Source organism: Odontomachus brunneus, unplaced genomic scaffold (genome assembly GCF_010583005.1).
Source record: "Odontomachus brunneus isolate Ranch 3 - 2012 unplaced genomic scaffold, Obru_v1 Obru_scaffold_254, whole genome shotgun sequence".
Lineage (NCBI taxonomy): Eukaryota > Metazoa > Arthropoda > Insecta > Hymenoptera > Formicidae > Odontomachus > Odontomachus brunneus.
The window spans coordinates 16,373-35,557 of NW_022639704.1; the positions used below are offsets into that span (position 1 = coordinate 16,373).

At 36.0% G+C, this 19,185-nt stretch overlaps 1 protein-coding gene across 2 annotated transcripts; it reads right to left on the reverse strand.

Annotated features, from left to right (window-relative positions):
* Nucleotides 1-1,082: 1,082 nt before the first annotated feature.
* LOC116852751 lies at nucleotides 1,083-18,484 on the reverse strand. 2 transcript variants are annotated; one of them, XM_032833384.1, is made up of 10 exons: nucleotides 18,137-18,484; nucleotides 12,790-12,921; nucleotides 12,394-12,693; nucleotides 8,550-8,661; nucleotides 6,892-7,015; nucleotides 5,207-5,380; nucleotides 4,890-5,048; nucleotides 3,539-3,864; nucleotides 3,182-3,458; nucleotides 1,083-2,308 (listed from the first exon to the last, which is right to left on the reverse strand). In XM_032833384.1, the coding sequence occupies exons 1-10, from the start codon at nucleotides 18,167-18,169 to the stop codon at nucleotides 2,065-2,067; spliced, it is 1,881 nt and encodes a 626-aa protein (XP_032689275.1). In that variant the 5' UTR covers nucleotides 18,170-18,484; the 3' UTR covers nucleotides 1,083-2,064. The 2 variants fall into 2 exon arrangements, with proteins under 2 accessions (XP_032689275.1, XP_032689276.1); XM_032833385.1 differs by having other exon boundaries at nucleotides 2,065-2,293; nucleotides 18,137-18,482.
* Between the last annotated feature and the right edge of the window lie 701 nt (nucleotides 18,485-19,185).

Genomic DNA, 19,185 nt, shown 5'->3' on the forward strand with positions numbered 1-19,185 from the left:
TAATAAAGATAAATATAGATAAAGGAGCATTTGAGATTTTGCTTAAGCACACTTGTAAAGTTGTCCGAAAGGATCCCTTTCCCCTGACAATTAATAAATAGTCGTATAATAAATGATGAAATGAGGCATGCAGAGAAATGGACTCATTTCATCATTTTACATTTATTATGCACATTTATTACGCCTCATTGCACTATTCATTCTCTCTTAAAGTGAATTAATGAATAGTCACTGATATCAGTTATAAGTATAGCACTGAGCACTTTCAATACTATACTTATAACTGTAAATCAGTGTACATTCACTACTTTCAGTGATGTTTGACTGATTCATTTTAAGAGAGTTATATGACTATTTATTAATTGTCAGGGGAAAGGGATATCTTTCGGACAATTTTACAAGTGTGCTTAAGCAAAATCTCAAATGCTTCTTTATCTATATTTATTTTTCGCTGAACAAATTCACTGAACGAATTCATCCTACGCGAATGTCAACTCCTAAAACGAGAATCCAATACTATGACGGAACAGAATGCATGCAGAGCCAATTTTGACTAAATTAATATGTCTTTTTTAAGCAAAATGTATCTTCAACAATTATTCAACGCTAAACAACCATTTCGAACTGGTTTAGCCGAATTTCAAACCATCAATTTAAAATTAGCCGGGACTCAAACTATTTAAAATCGGTATAGTTGAGACTCAAACCATTTAAAATCGGTTTAACCGAGACTTGAATCATTAAAAATTAGTTAATATTCAAGTTATTTAAAATTTATTTAGTTGTGACTCAAATCATTTTCGTTGAGACGTAGATCAATGTGGATAAAACTGAAATTATATTGTTTTGGATTTTGGTTGAACTGGTTTAAATCTCAGCTTGAGATTTAGGAGAGACAAGGTAATAAATAATAGAATGTGACATGGTTAAGATGCAAGCAGCATTTATTTTTATTATATAATGATATAAAATAATATATATTGCGATTTGATATGACATAAAGTAATAATTATGTTGTAAAATATGATATTTTATAATAATATATAATACAATCCAATATAATAACTATAATTTTCATGCAAACTACGATTAAATATAATATAACATTCTTTTATATTGAATTTTATTATATATTATATTACATTTTTATCCCAATATTACCTCGCGAATTCCAAGATTTTGATTATACCTAATTTTGTCGAATTACATGTGAAGGGTTGTTTCAATTTCATATTTATACAGGAAAACAAGTGTAAAGAAACACACTTGTCTTATTTTTGTTAAATCTTAATGTTGTAAAAAGAGTCTTTAAGTGTAATTTATAAATAACTCGTAGAGCTAACGACTAATAAATAACAAGTCTAAACGGGCGTAATATAGAATGTGCTAAAATAAAATAAAAAGAGAAAGAACATTCTCATTGCATCTGCCCTTCGTGGCCATAATACTCAATTAAGTATATATCTAGGGCTATGTCTACGAATGTTTTCTAACAACTACTCTGACTCTTATTTTATTACTATACAGAGAATCTCCTCCTTCGAATGACACGTTGTAAAAACGTATCATTATCTTTGTATCAGTATCAAGTCTTTGTGTGACAAATACAATTGGCAGTAATAATAATTTGATGATGAAATAAAAAAGAACTAATCAGGCAAAATATTCAAATCTGTTTTCTTTTCTCGCTAGTATCTGGTATCTTTTATAATGTTTATAATCGAATTGTGTTTTTGAGACTAAACAAATTGATTAGATAAATTCAACGCACAGGATACAAATTTTATACTTAAAAATAACACACGTGGTCTTATAAATCACGTTAATATTTCACATTTGTTTCTTTCTTGAGCTTCTCAACTTAGAAATAAAACGTGAAGATATGTAGTTTTGCTATAGACATTTGGTATATCGCGGGGAACACCTTATATTTTTCTCTGCGAAAAACTAATTTCTTACCACTGTGAACATTAATTCAGAAAACGCGGAGGCGTCGTGTAACACGCGATTTCGAACCCTCAATGAAGCGGGATGTCAGGTACTCCGAAGGAAGAACTTTACGTTCTAAGTTATCATTGGCTTCCACGCGTTATTATCGTTTTGAACTGTCGCTGGCTGGGTGACGTGTTGCGGCTCGGCGGCTTGCAGCATGGAAGCTTCTGGCTTGAAGAAGTCTATGATGGGATGATAGTTGTAGTTGATTCTCTTGTGCGGCTCCTGGTACTCTTCGTCGAAGCCTCCATTCTGCAATCTCGACGAAGCGTCCACTTCTTGATCGTACGGCTGGCTATATCTGGAAATGCCATGTCTAATGACAAGCTCAATATATTAAGAAAAAGATATCATATATTAGAGACGGTATATCACATGTAATGATCTTTAAGATGAAATCTCGAAGACCAGAATAAGTGACTTTAAATATTTAAATCGAGTAGGGGAACTCCGGGTCTTTGTAGATGTTACACGAATCAGTTATCATAAAGTTTATATCTCACGTAATAGAAGAGCATATTTTTCTTTATATTAATAGTTGCTTATATCATATTACATGAGTGTACAAGACATACAGCAACCAATCTTAGGTAAGGACTTGATATTCACATTTGCACGACTTTGCGTACAACTTAATATCTTTTTCTGTATAATTATATATAAAGATAATATTTTGTTTTCTTATCTAAAGATTGTATCTATATAAAAATGTACACAATATTAAAAAAATATTGTATACGTCTTTCTTTAATTAATTTGTTTAAAAATATGATAATCAGTGCCGGTCTCTCTTGTCTACGATTCTAATGTTGGATCCATATAAGCGTAAATTTAGTTATTTAATAAATTAAATAAAATAAATTAAAGCCTTCGTGACTAATAATCAATGTGTAAATGAGCTAATTATTGCCTGTGCACGTGTATTTTATGGTGTGTATAATAATAAATTAATTCAGCTATATATAACATTATTTTAGAACTTTAAAGTGCATTTAAAAAATCCCACAGAATTTACTCTTCTTAATCTTCACAAACGATAAATTTGTTATCTAATATTGTTAAATTTGTTATCTTAAATATTGCAATCTAAAGTAATTTTTCTTCACGAGTTGGTTTAGGAAGCGTATTATTTATTGTAGGGCTAAGTTTACGCTTAAATAATGTTAATACAAAGTGCTGTCTCACTTACCGGTTTTTGATCGAGCTGTTACCGGGAATCTCCGTGTAATCCTCGACGTGGGAGGTGGACTCCCTCCTGAAGGACGGCCTGCTGAGTCGGTTGGGTCTGTTGACCTTCGTCAGCGGTCCTTTGTAGCCTGGCGCTCGAGTGTTGGGCGCGTGCTGCTGCGGCAATTTGTCGTAGGGCCTTGGGACTGTCGAAGGCTTCTTCGTTCTGGTTCTGCCGGGAAGGGTGAAACTCGGTCTACTCGGGCTGGTGTCCAGCACTTGCTTCTTGTTGCTGGACACTGAAACGGAGAAGAGACGCGTTAGTCGAGCTCGTTCAGCGTCGTCAAGCGACGTCGAATAATGTTCTGGAGTAGATTACTGAGGCTGGAGTCGAAGTTCGTGATGGGATTGTACTTGTTGATGAGCGCGGGCTTGCCGAGATCTTGGAAATCGTCCTTGTGGTCGTTGATGGCGAAATCCGCGCCCGGGAACGTCTCCTTCGGCTTTATCGGTGGGTCCTTCTGATGCGGCGGGAAAATCTCGGAGTAGCCATGCACGTGGCAGCTGCAGCAGGTTGGGACCTTGAAGATGTCCATGTGAAGTCCTAATTTCTGGTCCCAGGTCAGTAGACGGTGGTAATTGTAAATTTGCACGCAAGAGGAGCGGTAGTTCTCGGAGATGAACGAACAGCTTGACTGTGGATTGCTGTAACAAAATCATTAGAAAAGAATTTGGAAGGCATTATAATATACTTAATTTAGTTTATGATATTATGTAATAAAATATTACAGAATATTCTCTTTTAACAGTGCGTTTGGTATTGAAAAGAAATTCGATATATAATTGATCCAAGAGAAAAAATAAATTTCTGATAGTCGATTATATTAAAAAAAAAAAAACTAGAAGATAATGGATTAATTTTAATTTTTTTAACTATTTAATTAATTTCAAATAAATTAATAATTATTATCAATAATTATTGTTAATAATAATTACTGCAATGAGAAAACATGGAAAACTGAAGACTATTAGAAAGAAGTTTAGTAAGGCGATTAAATAGTCCTATGATATTTCATATGTGTAATAAATTATTACAAAATATTCTCTTCTATAATAATAAAGGCAATATAAGTAGGCAATATTAAAAGGAAACTCGACATTTGAATTCATAAGAAAAAGAAATATATTTTTGATAATTAATTCTGTTCTAAAAACCAAGAAGATAATGATTTAATTTTCACATTTTTAATTAACTAATATCCAATAAATTATTATAAATGTTTTCAATGACGCTAAAACAAATCTGCTATGTCGAGAATACGGGAGACTAATTTTTCAGAAATAATGTAACTCTCATTAATAGATCAGAAGACTTTTTTTACTTCCAGGTAGAAATAGATAGGATGACCTTTTTACTATCAAAGAGCATAATTGAGATTAATCGAATTTGAAAATATAGGGAAGATAATTGAGCTTGAAAGAAGAAAAAAGAAAAATCAAACTAATCATCACTCGTCTTTCACGATTGATTATTTATTATTTCTTGATTAAGTTTCTCGTCGCGAGCCACATTTCATACCTTCAGACGGACTTCGTCATGGCTTGCCATCGAACACACGTATACTTCATTTAATTGCTCAAGATGGAATATTACATAATCCGATAATTAATGCCCAAATAAATTACATCTTTTCTTCCGGACGTTATAATATATCGCGTGTCACACTTACGAGCATTTCTCCAGTCGTAAGGTCTGGGTGTGTTCGCCGGTGTTTATTATGTACTTCCAGACTCCGGAAGCAGCTCTCGCTAATTGCGGACGAGCATACTTGACAGTTGACGGACAGGTGAAACCCTCCTCCACGTTGTCGAAAGGATTGTCGGATCGTCTGAAATCAAGAATACACACGTGGAGCAACAAGAAAATAAATTTCTCATGTTTAAATTTCGCCTGCTTCATTAACAAGCAGTTCTTCTGCTCGTTCGTTTGAAATTAACAGAATTTAATAAGGCGAGAACGATAGACAAATGGATCTCGCCCATTTACCTTCTAATTTCGTTGTTCTCGTATCTGTTCTCATAACGAGTCTCGAATTTATTCTCCAGCGGCTGGGCAATCGGCAATTTTTCCTCCGCGCTTCCGTAATCTTGCATCTTATAGTCGGTCAGCAGTGCCGCCACCATTTCCTTATTGGTCCTTAAACTCCTTGTTATCGCCTCGCTGGAAAGTTAAGGCCGCTATTAAACATTCCTGCGCGAAAGCGAGCAGCAACGGTACGCGATATTTTCACCGACACGGAAAATTCCCTTTATGCGTGTCTGTCATTTGCGTAAAACGCGGGAATCGCGTTGATTCTACACGCATGAAAATAACATTTTTTTATTATACTGCTGAGAAAGGCAATTACTCAATTCACTTTACTTCTTTTAAGTAATGGTTATAGTATTTTTCAACAAAGAATATTTTCTCTCTCTCCTTTCTTGATAACAGTTTTAAAACATACTCATCATAACAAGCAAGGAATAAGGCCAAAATAAAAGCCAACTGCCGACCTTGATGACAAAAATCACAAATTAATAAAAGCTTGTGATACATTTATTTAAGTACAAAAATTCAGACGTATGTAATGTATCACCTTTTATTAATTTGTGATTTTTGCTATTAAGATCGGCAGTTGGCTCTTATTTGCCTTATTCTTTATTTACTTTGATAAAGTCTCAAGAGCCTATAACTTTTTATTTATACTCATCATAATTCTAAGAAAATCATGTACTCAGAAAAAAAATTTATTCTCTCTGTACAAGAGTAAATGTATGTCACTTTATAAGAGAATATTATAAAATCTAAGTAGAGAGACCGACTTCTCTCTTCCTAGTCAGTAATTGACCAAGAATTCTGGTTATTGGCTAGTTTCTAACCAGTTTAGGTAACTTTTACTTTGTTAGTAATTGGACAGTAAAACTAAATAGTTTCTGCCCAATTTCTAGCCAGTTTTTGACCAGTTTCTAACCAAATATTTTTTGTAAAATATTCTATTAAATAGTTTTCATCGTTTCATTCTCCATATTGTAAAATATTGTATTTTATTGTTCAATGTAAACATAGTGTGAAACTTGTGTTTCAGATAGTAGACTCCTTTTATTTGCAATTTATTTATTATTGAGATGGTTGCTTTATTTCTGATTATTATTTTTTCTTGCTTAGTTCCTGGCCATTTACGTATTATTACGTATATAGGTATTATTACGTATTATTACGTATGTATTTTTTGTAGTTATGGATTTTGAATTAATTTAGTAAACAAACTATTTACCTACAGACAACTTTCAGAAGAATCTAAAAGTTATTATTATTATCACTTATGTTAAAGTTATTATTATATTATTAGTATTATTAATTTCGAAAATTCTTCAATTCTTCAATTCGTAAATTCAATCGTAAATTCGAACTGCAACTTCAATTTCTGTAAATTAATTTTTATCGCTCGATTAGTTCAACATCCGAGAGATCTCGAAGACACGCGATGCTTCGTTTTATTTATCTCCAAAATCCTCGGACGCTCGTCGTCGTTCGTCCCGAGGCGGGGCTACGCGAAAAGTGAAAACCTCGCCGCGCGCAGCCTCGCCAATTAAGACGGCCCGGAAGATTTTAATCTCGCCGATATGCAAATTGCCGCGTAACAATGTCCGTCATTAATTCAACGGCGAAACGAAAGTTCGGGGCAGACTCACTGCGGATAATCGTTGGCCTCGAGACACACCGTCTTCGTGAAGAAAGTACACTCGCTCTCTGTGGGTCGTCTCTGTTCATTCGGTCGCTTAGACGGCCGTATTACGGGATTGATTCTCGACGGGCCTGGAAAGCAATCGATCGGCTATTGATTCATCCACTTGTTTATCCCAATTCATTTTTTAGTTATAATCTTTTACACAGGACTTCAATAATGCCTTCCATTTGCGGCTAGGGGATATTTTAGCTTATTTATTATTATATACTGGCCAGAAACTAGGCAAAAGGAAATAGTAAGTAAATGCTGGGCAGTTTCTTAATCAGACATTATAATCTACGTATTTTTGTATCATGACTGATTTTGAGAAGAACCAGCAACTCAGCCACATTAAATGTAACATACATGGTGAATGTATATATCCAACATTGCTGTTGCATTTAATGTGGCTGAGTATCGATTTTTCTCAAAATCAACAGTCGTGATACAAAAACATGTAAGTATAATATGCCCGAGTCAAAATAAAAGGCACTATTGGAGTGCTGTGTATATCAAGAAGGGAAAATTACTTTTGAAAAGCTCGGCATCGTTATTACTACTCTAAAAATATACAGGATAAGACGATAACTATTGCCATCTTGAATATATTCAAAGTAAGGCACAAACAGAGATGATATTCAAATTTTTGAAACTGTTCTACTTAAAAAAAGCTTCTTATTATAAGAAGTTACACATTCTTTCTAGAAGAAGTAACTTCAAAAATCTGAAAATTACTTTTATTTTTTGCTTTGAAGATATTCAAGGTGGCAATAATTATATATATTCACTCCTGTATAAATGTATATTGAAAATATGCGCGATATGTATACACATATTCTATGTTAAAAGTTTAAATATTTGTATTTAAAAGTCTAGACAAGCAAACAATAAGAATGTCCAGGCTTAGTACGTATGTTCATAGACATTGAGTATTTTTACTTCACATTTATTCTACATAAGCAACCGTTTACCACATTACCATTATTAACGGAAAGAAGAAACAATGTCATTACCAAACCATTACTGAGAAAGTAATTTGTAACAATATCAACAAGTAAAGCGTTGCTTCTCAACTCAGAAGGATTATCCTGTAACTTTTAATGACAACATCGTTGAGCAGTTATGTATTACACCTGCGCGGTGATGTGTAACGTTAAAAAATGCACACATAAAATCTTATTGACATAATATACACATTAAGCGTTGTTATGTTGTAATTATATATTATTTTATATTTCAAATATTTCAAATCTACAAAAGGTTTAAAAATATTCTCCAATCATGAAACTCTTACTTAGCACTGGATTCGCAAATTAGGTTTGAAATATTGGAAATATAAAATAATATAATTATAACATAACAACGCTTCATGCGTATATTATGTCAATAAGACTTTATGTTTGCATCTTTTAACGTTATACATCATCGCGCAGGTGTAATACATAACTCAGTAGCTGCTCAACGACGTTCAACGATGTTGTGATTAAAAGTTACAGGATAATCCCTCTGAATTGAGAAGCAACGCGTTACTTGTCGATATTGTTACAAATTACTTTTCTCAGTAATGGTTTGGTAATGACGTTGCTTTTCGCAAGCGCCGATTGCCATGCGCTGAAAGCTGACCTGTGTAAACGTTCCTTCTATTCGGCGGAGACGGCCTGATGGGTCGCAACGGTTTCACTGGTAGCGGCCGTCGTCGATCGTGGGGCCTTTTCACCAATCGTAATTCCTGGGCCTTTAATTAAGAAAAAAATGCGTGCATATAAATTATAAGACTTCCTGCGAAATCGTGGTGTTCCGACGTCTCGCAGTTCGATAGGAACTTTTATCGAATTCTCTCGACTTAATTCTTTTTTTAATTGTCGGCTTTGCGGAAGTTGAACAATATAATTCGCGAATAAAATCTCACAAGGTAATTTCTTACCTTGGTTAACGGTAACGAGGCACAATAAACGCGTAATCGCGGTTTGCCGTGCGAAAATTGTGAATTTAACAATATATTCGTCGTATAATTATAAGCGCGAGCGAGTATTGTCTCTGCGGGCTGACCTTAATGATCGTTTAGATTGAAAGAGGAACATCGCTCCGTGGCTAGTGCATTATTTATGCACACAAATTAGGATAATAGTGCTAATAACAGTAGTGCTTTTAATATGTCGTGTAACGTGATTGAAATCATTAAAAATTTGCTGTAAGAAAGAAATCTAATTAAAAATAGATTATTAGGATTTTCTAATTGTACATATCATTGATTTATTATTTATTGATCATTCAAAGAAGAGCGGGAATAAAGCAGTATATCTGTTTCAGTGATTGCAATCAGCGGAATCCAGTGCTAAATAAGCGTTTCATGATTGTTGTCTGTGATTGGAGAATATTTTTAAACCTTTTGTAGATTTGAAATATTTAAAATATAAAATAATATAATTACAACATAACAACGCTTAATGTGTATATTATGTCAATAAAAGAATTAATAAATCAAAGGAATTAATAAATTAAAGACGTTTTGCCGTATTAATAACTTTTGATTCAGATTCTGAATCAATGAATTGTTTGTGATCACTTTTATTAGATGTAATATAAATTATTCTTTAATTTTTTCAGAAATGTTTTTATTATTTTTTAGATATAAGTAATACATTCTCTTAAGCGTTAACTTCTGCTGAATGCAGTCAATGATAGTTAAAAAATGTCTAGAAAGAAATGTGTACGCGGACGGATTCCTATAGTAAAAGTTACTATAGAATTTTGTAACTGAGAAATAGATTCATATTCTATATCAATTGACTATAATTTTACTTGTATGCTACTTATATTTCAGGAATTAAAATGTGTCATTAAAATATTTGTTACGTTTTTATATTAGTAACATTTTTATATTGTTACGTGTTTAATACTAGTAATTAACACACCAATTATTGGCGTGTTAGGACTATTATGCTGATCTGTGTACACGCACTATATATATTGTTAATGATGTATTTTATTATCGACCTGGAATTCAGGTCTCTGATATTTTCTTGGATTATCTATCACGGATGTGTTGACATTGATTGGCACATTTTTCCGCTTTTCGGGAAAAAGGGAGCAAAATGTCTCCGAAATGTCTGAACATAAAGATCCCACGCACATGTATTACTCAGATCACCCCGTTTTACCCGCCGTTATACGACGCTATCGTCGCTGATCTATGCGAAGAATAAATCCACATCCGCCTGGAGCTGTTCAGGTCGCGCTCGCTAATTAATGTCCCGAATGGAAAGTCGTGTTCTCGCGCGACGATGTATCCGGCGGCGTGTGTACAACGACCGCCGTCACTCGAGATTCACGAGACGGTCCACGAGGCGTCGCAATAAAATATGTCGAACGCGTGAAAGTACTCTTATAAGAGGTGCCGTTTGAAGGCCGTCGCTACGAGTGAAACTGCGCGAACGATGCGCGTCCACGGCGTCGTTCTAAATCTTAGATAGTGGCCCGCTCTTCCAGGGACGGGGATGTTGAATAAAGCTTATGCGGCGAATATATCGTATATTAACTCATCAAAGTCCATGGTTAGACTAGTAAGGTTAGCAAAAGAACAATAATTGAAAATAAGACTGGAGCGTGAAAAATCATTACTGACACAAAAAGCAGCTTGCAAAAATTAATTTTGCAACAGATAGTTATAAACAAACTATTAAATTCTGATTGTAGAAGAAAACTGACTGAGCTAATTGATTCTACAAAGGAAAAGTTACACAAAAAATAACTTTTCCTGTAGAATCGATTGACTTAGTCAGTTTTTTTCCACAGTCAGAATTAATACTTCGATCTTATTTCCAATTATTATTGTCTTTTTGTTAATTTTATTGATTTAGCCATGGGCTGAAGCGAGTTTATAGTTACGCAATTAACCGCGACATATATATATATATATATATATATATATATATATATATATAAATATATATATATATATATATATATATTAATATATATATATATATATATGTATTTATTTATTTATTTATTTATATAGCATGTTATTAGTAGGGAGTAAAAAATATTTATCACGATTTGAAACCCACACAACGAGTTTATGACGGCTGATCTTCAAATAGAATGAACACGACGACGTCTGCTACTTCGTGTTTTAGAAATCGCCGCACAACTTCAATTTATTGCACGCGCCTCGTAGATTAAATTCGACGTTCGCGCGCGCGCGAACATCAGGAGTACTGCTGTTTCTGTTGAGGGAAACATATCTACATATTCAACCGCGAAAGATAAATCCCGCTGAAATTTATGACAGGTGGTTGCGTCGAATGCGACTTTCTACCGCGTTGCGCTCGACGGCGAGAGAAAAGTCGCGCGCGATTGTCTAGACGATTATTCGCGACGGAAACGCCCGCGTACGTATAATTAATACGTATAATTTACATCATTAACGTAATGTGCACAGCATATATAAATTACGTAATATATAATTTCTATGCCCACTTTTTCGCGTATAATATTTTTCACTAACCAACAGAAAAGGAAATGGCCAATAAGAAACTGTGCACGGCAGTTATAGCGCAGTATGAAAAAATATATTGCACACACGATATAATATTACATTATAATATTGTATGATTTATGTTGCAATAAATAGAGAGAGCTCAATAGGTTAAGAAGTGAGACCTCGTAAATATAAAATCAAAGGTTTTCGGGAGAAAATCGCACTGAAACTGCACTAAAAAATTTCTTCTCTTATTTAGTTTCTTAAGATTTTAACAAAAGTAAAGAGATCTTAACCTTGAAGCACAGAACTTTTAAAATTCGAATTTTAATAAAATATTCATATCACATGCCTAAAATGATAATCCAAGAGATCATTCTTTTTGAAATCAATTTTTTCTATTTTCTTATTTGTACAGAATAGGGATGGCTTTATCATACAACCACTGTGCAATTATCGTGCAACAAAATATTTCCATCACTATACACAGGCTGAGCGGTGGTTTCGTTGCGAGATCATCATACCTATGGTTTCTAATAGGTGATCTCACGGTGAAACCATTGTGTCCAAAGGATTAGTAAGTTAAAAGAAAAATTCTGAGTTTTCTGAACTGAAGGACCAGTCATCTTTGCAAACTACATTGACAGAAAAATATTTAAGAAATCAAAATACTTATTTGGTGATATACCAATAATATATCTACTCGTATTATTTAATATAAAATATTTTTTGAATAAGGAAATAAATCTTCTTAAAACCTTAACTCTTTTCATAAAAGCAATCGTTTATTCTATTTAAATAAGAGAATTTAGATCTAAGTAAACATGTCATTAGCACCCATCGAACAAATATATTTTAATTTTTATATTTTTTCTCTCAGTGCAGATATCTTAGCCATCGTTATGACTCTTGCATTCTTACCCCCCTTTTTCATTTATGTGATTGAATATTAATAGAATCTTGAGTTCTAAAATGTTCACTAACTTCGGGTAACGCCTCGGGCGTATCCTCCTCTTCCTCTTCCTCGTCGGTCTCCTCGACGGAATCTTCAGATATGATCTTTGTGATGTCCATACTGATTGGCAGCATGAGTTCCCTGCTGGCGTTCGCCCTGCTGCCGCCCAAGAGGGAACGCACTTCCTCGAACGTCGAGGAGGTCGTGTCGTTATTCGACGTTCTCTTGGCGATTAATGCTGCCATTGATAATTTTTGCGGCGGTGACACGCTACGTGTCGTCGATATTCGCTCGCCGATTTGTTCTCGCTTTTCCGGCGGCCTCATCGCCTGAAAGAAGAGAGGATGCGATTCACAGTGAGATCAGTGCGGGAGAGAATGAATCATTACGCGGTTGATATTTTTTGTCGAGCCTATTTCTCGTACTTTGTCCGTCCTGTTTTGGCCGTCCTCGTCGACGAGCTTGAGCGACGTCGATATCTTCGCCTGAGTCTTGCCGCCATCGTCCACCTCATCAGCATTCTTCTCGCCATTGATCGGGGACAGCAGTGCGACTGTCTAATGAGTGAAACAAGAAATCTCGCATTACGTATAATTATGGAGAGAATTTCGTGATGAAAATTATTATGCAATTTTGTAATCGAGGAATAGGTCGACATTTCGCAATAACTGACTATCCTTTCATACACATAGAGAAAAAATATCTAAGAAATAAAAGATATTAATTTTCTCTTCTCTCTCTCTCTTTCTCTCTTTTCTTTCTCGATGGGTATTAATAATATACTCTAATATAAAATATTTTTTTAAATAAGGAAATATATATTTTCTTAAAATCTTAGCTTTTCACGAAAGCAATTTATTCTGTTTAAGTATAAAAATTTAGATTTAAGTAAATATGTTAATATAGCATTTAATCAAATAAATATTTTTTATTTTTTATAATAAATATTTTTTCTCTCATAGTGTATGTGCTATTCATATTTTAGGAAGTCAGATAACTTGTAAAAAAATTTGGTTAGTTTCTAGAGGAATTATAATTTGCTATGTTCCTTAGTAAGATAAATCTTACTAATGATCTATTTTTGCACTACTAGAAACGTATTATGTGAAATATTATATATTTTTATGTTAATTTTCTACATTTTGTGTTATATATTTATATATTTATCTTCTGTGTCAAATTAATCCAAAATTCAAAGCGGATAAATTGGGACATGTGTAATGTGTTAAATTTAATTTGAAATTCTTTACAATGTGTAGAATTTCATTAGGAGACATGACGATTCTAAGCGTGGACGATATGACGAGTTATAATTAACCGTTGACCTAAGATCGTGAGATACAAGGAGTGGAATGTATGAAAGAAAATTTTCGCAAGTCATCGTGTAGCATAATATATTAACTTTTGTCACCGCTAATTAGGCCGAGCATCGCGCGCGACGACATTTATAATGAAACGCGAGTGAAAACAGCGCTCGTGCGAGAGAGAAAGAGTGCGCGACTCGACGGGAAGAAGGGGACAATAAAATGCAACTTCCGGAAAGGAACAATCGTAACGAGCGTGCAACGCCGCCGCGCTATACATAGCCGGAGAATGAACCGCAAGGAAGCGTAAATTACGTTACACGTATCTCGTGTTTGCCAAGAACGTGAATCGCCTATCACGCGCGAAAGATCTCCTTTTCTCTTCTCTTTCTTTTTCGCAAGGAGAAGAAAGATAATGGGAAAAGAGGGAGGAAGCCTGTCCGGGTAAACAACAACGGCTGCACCGGAAACGCGGTTGTGGCTGCAACGTGCGCTCTTTGCAGCACGTGGGATGCAACTGCGCGATGCAACTTTATGCAATCGTCGAGAAAGGAAAGAAAAAGTAAAGAAAAAATAAGAATTGTATGTGACTCTTTTTTCAATAGACTTATATGCATATATACATACATAATTCTACACACACACACACACACACACACAAACACACATATATATACATTCACGGAGATAAGATTGGTACAATAAAAAAATATTTCTTCCTCTCTCATGCCCGAGGTAAATTATATCTCGAAATGTTTAAATCAATTTAAATTTAACAATGTAGCTTTCGCCACAAGTATGAAAATCAAAACCATGACTTCGCCCATAAAGAAATTAGCAATGAAGAAACGTGAAAGTTGTACGATAGTCAATTCGTTTATTCGTATATACAATCTATATATATCTCAGACACGATTCATGTACATACAGTCGTATGTACATATTCATGTCATACGGGATTTTGAGTAATTAATTACTTCGTTAACTAATTATTGTGTTTAACTGACGATTAATATAAGCCAATTCAATTGGAGATTGTTTAACTGATCGTTTAATCCATTTGAATAAATTCAATGAAAGATCGTCGATCGATTTCAACGGATTCAAACTATTCAACGGATTAAAAACTATTCAATTTAAACCTTATAATATTTTTAAACCTTCAAAATTCATCTTATAATATTTTTAAACCTTCAAAATTCACAAGTGCGTAATTTTAACTACGGGAGGATAACAATATTTGAATATTATATTGATCAAACTTGTTTTCATACTGTATATATTGTCGCAACTGATCAGCAATCGCAAACGCGTCAGCAGTGTCTCTTAATTTGCGACAATCAGGAGCGCTGTAACTACATTCGGAAAAATGTGTGGCCACCGTTTTGTAATCGAATGTTTGCGTCTCTTTTCCGCCGAAAGAATTCCATCGCGGGAGAAACGTCGCGCGGGTTGAATCGCGTCGAAAGGCCGTTCCGAATTAAATGACTCGCACTCGCGTAATTTATATACGTGCACACGATTTCGGCGCGGCTTTGAGTGAAAGTAAATGGCCGTCAGCTTCATTCAGGGCGGCTCTTAATAGTCGGCCGGTCCATAATTGGACGACGCGATGAACGGTGCCTCCAATTTAATTACTTAAACTAAGCGACTCAATTATTGTCACGGTTACGGGGCGATCGCACGCTGAAAGTCACTCGTCAGCCGACACGAGGCCGTTATAAATTGATACTCCGTGGCGAATTAATGAGTCGGAACGCGATACTTGTACTTATCGACACTTAGGTCTCATCAGTGTTAGTGGAACGGATCGGCGGTCTTACAGTCGATGCTCGTTAATTACTCGAGATGAGTCTTAATAATTAATGAAACAGACCGCGAGAATGTCCTTCCCCGATGCTTTTCTCCCCAATGAAGGCGACACGCCTCTTATCTCGCGGAAACACGAACGCGGAAACCGTGGGCTTGCTTAAAGAAGAGATTGGGGCTATATGGCTCCAGAAATATGTTGTTTATCTGCTTTCTTTTAGTATTTATCTTAAAAGCAACAGTGAATGCAAAACCGCGAAATGGCCTTTTTAGAACATCCTCAGAGTTCATTAAAATCGGAATAATATTACAGTTAAAAAATTAAAAAAGTTGATTTAGTAATAACAAAACAAAATTTTTGAGCCTCTCAAAATTTCGTATTCTCTACCAAGACTGAATAAAATTAAGTGATATGTTACTAATTAAAATGAAATTTTCTGCAAGTATATGATACTGTTTATAAATGCAATTTTTATGCATAAGATGATTGAAACCGAGTATATGAGCGGATAAAGTTGGCTCATAATTAAGGGCCAGCAAGAGGCCTGTAGAAACTTTTCACGGAGACTATAAAACTCTAATTAAAAATTAGAATAGTATTACTGTTGAGCAATAGAAACAAAAACTGATTTAGTAGCAAATTTTCGAGCCTCTTAAAATTTAGTATTAATATTTTCCAACGTGAGTGAATAAAATTAGGCGACACGTTATATTAGCTAGAATGAAGTTTTTTACAAGTGTATGATATACTATTTCGGAAAATAAGAGTAATTTTTATTCATAAAATGATCAAAATTAAGCGGAGAAGGTGAAGTCAGCTCACAATTAAGAGCTGATAGGAAGATTGTAGATATTCCGGATCTACCGACTAAGATACTTATTTCATTCGTGGCCTTTTTATTCTGCGCAACTAAACCAGAGCAGGATGACCATATTGCTGTATGTTGGTATTTTAGTTATTGCAAAACAAAATATACGGGCGACAAGGTATGGTTGGCATCAGTACATAGAAAAAGGTTCATCGATCACGGCAAATTTGATTGAAAGTAGTGGTACGCACCAATGCACACTAAGATTGATAGTCCGTGCTTTCAGCTGTATTTATAGTTTTATTTTATATTAAAATTTGTTTTATTTTCATCTTCAGGTAATATACGAATCGTTGCACTAATGGAACATTTGGTCGCGAATTTAATGATCTTAAATATTAGAGTGGACTATGAAACAGCCTTAGTGTGTATTGACGTGCGCTAATCGATTTCGCCATCAGTCACAGCAATTAGTTGTCTGAGAACTTCGAAATTCTAAAATACAAGGCATCTAGTCTCGATCTCCCCTACACGCGAGCTAATCGCAATGTTTGATGAAATGATAGATTTTTGCAGGAGACCACGCGCGCTTGATCCTACTGTGCAGAGGCGAGGCGATCCTGATTCGCTCGTCCTTTATAATCCACGTAACGACCCAATAATCAGCGAGCCGATTTCACTGGCATTCACGAGTCGCATGAACGGAGTCGCGTGACCGGACGGGTAAATATCCTTCCCGCGTTGCGGCAAGTATCCGCGGGCATACGGCATCCATATTCATCGCGCTTAATGAAAAGCCTTTCGCGGCTTTCCGCGCGCAGAGAGCGAACTCGCTATTCCGGCGCGTGCTCGGAGCGTTCATTACTTTTCCCCGTTTCAGCGGGTCGCTGGATCAAGGCCGCGACAAAGGTTGTTCCACTTTGGACCAGGTGAGCTGAAAGCGTCACACGAGCAATCGGTCCGTCCCCGGTCGGAAGAGCCGCGGCCTAAGTGGAACTTGTTTATGCGCGTGATTTCGTGACGAGTCAACGGCTGCGGACGGGATCATCGCGCGGCGTAATTATGGACGCCGATAACGGGGCGATCCGCAGTTTGATCCACATGAAGTTCTGGCGCGCTACTTCTCATGCAAGAACGGAGAGAAATTTTATCTCTTTTCCGCAAAAAATGTAATCGAACATTTTCTTCTCTGAAATTCTTTCCGCCGGAGTCTCTCACGCGTGCACGCGTGAAAAAGTCTCTCAATAAAAACTCGACGCTAGACAAAAATAAAGAAATGCAAGTGGCGTCCTGGAGCAATTTCTAATTTCTACAGATCGTGCACTGAGGGGAAAAATGTCTACAAAACAAAGAATGTTTATTCGGCGTGAATACTAATACATAGTTATCCTTACATCAATATTTTTGCACTGAGAAAAAGCTCTTGTCAAGTGGAGAAAGTTCACATTTCCAATAGTCTTTCATGCGACAGACAATTGTTTATTCCATTTAAATCGAAGGATTTATATTTGAGTAAATTCTGTTCATTAATCTATCTTTCTGATTTAAGTAAATACTTTTTTTCATTATTGATACCCACGGAAGATAAATATATTTTTATTTTTTACATTTTTCTTCTCAATGTGCATCTCAGAAAGATTTTATCAACAGCGCCCAGCAGGACTTTCCTATTTCGTAAAAGTAGAGAGAAATTTCGTAAAAAACATATATGTTCTCTTTTTTCTATAATTCTTTCTGAGTACTTCTCACGAGTGTGCATCATAGAATCTTTTCAATAAGACTATCCTGGAGATAGACAGAAATCACGGAGTCAGAATGAGGGATCTGTGATCGTAGCAGGGAGATCTTACCAGCAGCACCCAGCAGGACCGTTTTATCCTCATCGTAACAATCGTCACCGAGTCTCATCAACAGTTTCGATATCAAGCGACCTGCGAATATATCACGGATCACACTGTCACTGCCACTGCGACTGTTCATCAAGCTCTCCGCGTAATCGCGAAGCGCTGTCATGAAAAAATTCGCCGAAAGGATTCCCCTCGCGATGCGCGCACCCTTACGCGAAGCTTAACCACGAGGATTTCGCAAAGACAACCGTCTCGGACCTCTCCGTGCCAAAATCCGCACGCGAAATCCACTTGCGGCCGATTCGTTCGCCGAACTAGTGCGAGACCACAGCTCTCCCGAGTAGAGGAGGTAGACGACCAACAGCTTCCCCGCGGCCACCACGTGGGGATAATGTAGGAACCCGGGGTCTCCCTCTCGAGCAGCCGTGACCGAGAAAACCGGACCGTCGCTGGGTTGGTGGATAAGCGTGTCGTACCGGAGAGAAGGAAGAAGTCGGCCAGTCGAGCTCCTCCTCTCCTCCGAGAGATCGCGGCTTTACTCTCGGTCAAGAGACTATGCGCGCAGCTTCTTCGCGCTCTTTTCTTGCCCCACGTTATACAGGGTGTTTCGGCTTGTGTCCAAGCTCTTTCGATCCAGTTGAATGTCTCCCGACAAAGGACGTCCCGCGAATAAAGCCTTGAAGACCGGTCAAAAAAGAACGTGAAGTCTTGTCCTTTATCCGGTCCGGAATGGACCTCATTGTGAAGACACTTGGACTCGCGAGAAAGAAGACTGCTTCGTTTAACTTTCATTTGGAATAAATTGATCGCTAGTTGATGGGGACGTTAAAAAAGAATTGCGAGTAATAGAAAGCGGAAATAGAAACAGAGCACAGGAGGAGGATTATTCTTGTTTGTGAGAATGTTTCGAGAATAGACGGGGCTAAATGTCTTATATTTCAGGATTTCGAAGGAAATAACTTTCGAAGGAAAGAAATTTCGAAGGATTATAACTTTCCAGACACCTAATTGTTGGGATTGACTCTACAAGCATGATAGAGGCAGCCTTTTTC